The sequence below is a fragment of the Cynara cardunculus genome (assembly GCF_001531365.2).
Source record: "Cynara cardunculus var. scolymus isolate 2C chromosome LG 3, CcrdV1, whole genome shotgun sequence".
NCBI classification, from domain to species: Eukaryota; Viridiplantae; Streptophyta; class Magnoliopsida; order Asterales; family Asteraceae; genus Cynara; species Cynara cardunculus.
This window is the reverse complement of record NC_037530.1, coordinates 7,187,535-7,191,842: the sequence shown is the minus strand read 5'-3', so window position 1 is coordinate 7,191,842 and position 4,308 is coordinate 7,187,535. Positions and strand designations below refer to the sequence as shown.

General features: G+C 36.0%; 1 protein-coding gene across 1 annotated transcript; it reads left to right on the top strand.

The window, feature by feature from the left end:
* The first annotated feature begins 1,224 nt into the window (after positions 1-1,224).
* On the top strand, positions 1,225-4,016 carry LOC112509367 (amino acid transporter AVT6C-like). The gene is made up of 5 exons (XM_025114297.1): positions 1,225-1,613; positions 2,227-2,382; positions 2,657-2,860; positions 3,174-3,639; positions 3,707-4,016. The coding sequence occupies exons 1-5, from the start codon at positions 1,235-1,237 to the stop codon at positions 3,828-3,830; spliced, it is 1,329 nt and encodes a 442-aa protein (XP_024970065.1). The 5' UTR covers positions 1,225-1,234; the 3' UTR covers positions 3,831-4,016.
* The last annotated feature ends 292 nt before the right edge of the window (positions 4,017-4,308 follow it).

The window sequence follows — 4,308 nt, the reverse complement described above, 5'->3', positions numbered from 1 at the left end:
AACACAGTTGGTTATGGGATGGTATATTTGCATAAAAAGACGAGAGTCTGAATCTGATGGTTACAATCTAAGAGTACAATTTTTTTGGGGATCGAATTTTTTGTAGGCAATGCATAGCCTCTTAAATTAACTACCTCGTAGACAGTTATGTATCTAATTTATCTAACATAATATTTTTCGGTTTTTTTTTTTAATTTGGATTAGGCTCCTTATAGGTAGTAAGGAGTTGTTTGACAGTTGTTGAATGATTTGGTGTAGAATGATTAAGTGGTCAGAGTGATTAAGAGGCTCTCATGATATAATGCAAAATGAAATGTAATTGTTTAGAATGAAATTAGGACACTGAATGATCAAGGGAGACTCATGATACAAAATATTTAGGAAGTTTTAGAACCATTAAGAGACAGTCTTTTTTTTTTGTCAAACAAAATTCACCTCTTAACGATTCAAAGACCGACTCTTAATAGGACTATTAAGAGATAAACAAACAACCTCTAAGCTTTTAAGTCGATTATCCAACGAGTCGTTGTGTATTCAAGTTTCCTCTTACTATGCTCTTGAACGAAACATTGTGGATAATTTGATTTAGGGGCCGTTTACTAGAACTTATTCGATAAGTACTTATCGGGTAATTTTTCTTACCGGATGAACATGGTAAGAGCCGAAAATCTTACCCAATAAGAACGATGATAAGAATGGAGAATCTTACCCGGGTAAACGCTTACCAGGTAAATTATTGTATAGGATACATTTTGATGTACTACAATCTTGTCCAATAAAATAAATTATAGTATTGACTTTAACGTTAAATACTTATCGGGTAAGCATTTAAGTAAATGACCCTTAATAACACTTAACTAGATAAATGTTTGATAAATGACAACCTTAATGAATTTAACAATGAGACTGAAAATCTAAATTACTATTTTATGTATTTTTAATTGTTAAATTATTTAGTGGTGAGGAGCTGTCGGCTTTCACATCATCTGACTGCATATGCGTCCACATACATTTAATTGTACACCACTCGCCACGTCCAAGTCACCCACAACCTAATTATACCAGCTTCTCTCTCTCTTTTCCCATTTTACCCTCCACCATTATCTCTTATTCTTATAACTTCATGAAACTTATCATATCCTTTTTCGTAATTTCAGTCTACCTCAATCATAAACCCAAGGCCGTATATAAAAAGGAGCCAAATTCACACGTTTAACAGCTGCGAGATTTGAAGATGTCGCCGGAGAACTCGGATGAGGTAGTCCCACTTCTGCCGGAGAATGGTTCGCCGACGGCATCCCCAGAGGAGAAGCAACCGTCGGTGTCCGGAGCAGTGTTCAATGTCTCAACGAGCATAATAGGTGCAGGAATCATGTCCATTCCGGCGACTTTCAAAGTTCTAGGCGTAGTTCCGGCGTTTATATTGATCGTACTCATTGGATGGTTGGTGGATGTGTCTGTGGAGTTCATGTTGAGGTTTACGTATGCTGGAGGATCCACGACGTACGCAGGACTGATGAAGGAGTCGTTTGGACGGATAGGATCTGTTACTGTTCAGATTTGTGTGATGATTCAAAATCTCGGTTGTTTGATCATTTATCTCATTATCATCGGTAAGCAATATTAGCAAGTATTTGATTATCTATGAAACTTCTAACATATTACTTTGGTTAATTTAGCTAAAATGGAAACTGTTGATCTAATAAAAATTAGTTGACCAGCCATTGTTGTTACGTGTAATGTTCTTAATCTTACTTTTTTTTGTGAATCAGAACAACTACTACTCCTAACTTGTAATTAAAACACTTTTAGCTTCATAATTTTAGTAGTTAATCGCGATTTTTATGGAACACAAACAAATGGAAACTGGTTCCATTAATCCATTATGGTGGTTAAATTATCTTTTCAATTTCAAAATACTATGACTAAACTCATCATAAACCGTTTAAGAAACTTCTTGTTCAATTAATATTAGATCAAATTTGTTGTAAAATTTGAGTATTAATGGATGCAAGGACACTTCTCATCACGCTGATGCGATGAACAAAGATGTTACAGTTTATATCAGATGAAAACTATTGTAATCTTCAAGGGCATTTATGAATGCAAGGATGCTTTTACCGCCCAATTGTAATCTAGTGGCTACAGAGGAAAGTTATTGCAGCTATTAAGATAATTAAAGATTAATGGATGCAATTAAGGATTGTTTGCATGTTGAATTATCAGGAGATGTGCTCTCAGGGGATCAATCTGGAGAAGGATCAGTTCATTTGGGGGTATTGCAAGAATGGTTTGGTATTCATTGGTGGAATACACGCGATGTAGCTATCCTCATCGTCGTCGTCTTTGTTATGCTTCCCTTGGTTTTATTCCGCCGTGTTGGTCAGTAGCATCTCATTTCCAAGTAGCTAATAGAAAATCTGTTGTCCCTAAATCCCCATATTCTCTGTCTCACCAGTTTCTTGAATTAAATAAATTTGTATCAGATAAAAGAACAACGACCATTCAAGTGATTTTTGGGATAGAGAGGGGATATGGGATTTCAGAGGCAACAGATTTTTTTCCATGATAATACACTCTTAATCTATTTACTTTATTTTCAACTAATTGGTTAGAAGACTATGAAAGCATTGCTGAACTTGGTTTATATCAACAGAATCACTATCGATGAGCTCAGCAGTAGCCGTTCTGCTGGCAGTGGTGTTTGTCGGAATATGTTCAGCCATGGCGATCTCTGCAGCCATTAAAGGACAATCAAAAAGTATCAAACTGTTGCCTCAGTTGAACAATCAAGTGGCGTTCTACAATCTCTTTACCGCCATCCCTGTTATCGTCACAGCTTTCACTTTCCACTTCAATGGTAAGAATTAATGAACAACTTCAACTTGATAACAAATATATCATCATCCCAACAACATGAAACTAAGAGAGGTATGTGTAGAGGAATTAAATGCCTAGGACAATAAGTTACTTTTAGTCCTCACTCCCTCAGAGAATGAATACTTATGTTTGGCAAAAACTAGCCTATAAGATAGATGAGAAGGCAAAATGACTTAAAGTTGTTTTTCAAAAAGCTAATGTATGACTAATGAGGTGGGGCTTTTTCAATAAGCTCAAAAAACAATCTACCTTATGGTCGGCAAACATGGCCTTACACATTACTTTTGTGGCAGTACATGCTATTGGAGTTGAGCTTGGGAAACCTGCTGCAATGGCTTCTGCAGTCCATATCTCTCTTGTGGTTTGTGCTCTGATTTACTTCTGTATCGGGCTATTCGGGTACATCCTGTTTGGGGATTCGATTGAGGCGGACATTCTAGTAAACTTTGATCATGCAAGTGGTTCGATGGTTGGATCGGTGTTAAATGACATAGTTCGCTTAAGCTATGCATTTCACTTGATGCTGGTCTTCCCTTTGTTGAACTTCTCATTGAGATCCAACATTGATGAGTTCCTTTTCCCAGATAAGTCTCTTCTTGCAAAAGACAGCAAGAGATTTGTGTCACTCACATTTGTTCTGCTAGCTGCAGCTTACCTTATGGCAATTGCCATTCCAAACATATGGTATTTCTTTCAGTTCATGGGATCAACGTCAGCTGTCAGCCTTGCCTTCATCTTCCCTGGTGCAATTGCTTTGAGGTAAGCACCGCCATTTATATACATGTTAAGAAATTAATGAGCTAATTGTGTGAGTTTATTATGACAGAGATGTTCATGGTATATCTTCAAGAAAGGACAAGATAATTGGAGCAACGATGATAATTCTGGCAGTAATTACAAGCACAATTGCAATTTCCTCCAATCTCTACAGCTTAGGAAACAATTCATGATCATTTTTAATTGTTGTAGTAATTGATTAATTTGTTGTTGATGTTTTAATTTTTCTTTCTCAATTTCCGGCTTCGCCATAGAAATCCATAATATACGATTATGATGTCGAGTCATGTATAATTATAGAAAGTTAAATCGGTAATTGTTGTAATTCTGTAAAAATTTATTCTTTCTTTCTTACTTGTTTATTGTCTTTTATTGGGTAAGATGTGGTTGACTCGTTAGAGATGTTGTTGTTCACCAAACCCCTCTTGCTAGTTCATGATGTCAACCAAAATGCTAAGGGTGAGACTCTCACTTGGTCAATATTAGTGCTGACTCACACTGTACTCTTACCCGATTAATTGTATTGGTAAAAACCCTTAATTAGATGATGTATGTTTTTTTTGAATAAACCCATTAGTTATTGAATCCATTGAACTTATATAACATATTTCTTAAAAATTTAAAGTGTATCAAACACGTCGAGTCCATGTG

Coding starts and splice junctions, on each gene's coding strand:
- LOC112509367 (XM_025114297.1), top strand. CDS start 1,235: ATGTCGCCGGAGAACTCGGATGAGGTAGTCCCACTTCTGCCGGAGAAT. Junction 1,614..2,226: donor CATTTATCTCATTATCATCG/GTAAGCAATATT, acceptor TTGAATTATCAG/GAGATGTGCTCTCAGGGGAT. Junction 2,861..3,173: donor TTTCACTTTCCACTTCAATG/GTAAGAATTAAT, acceptor CTTTTGTGGCAG/TACATGCTATTGGAGTTGAG.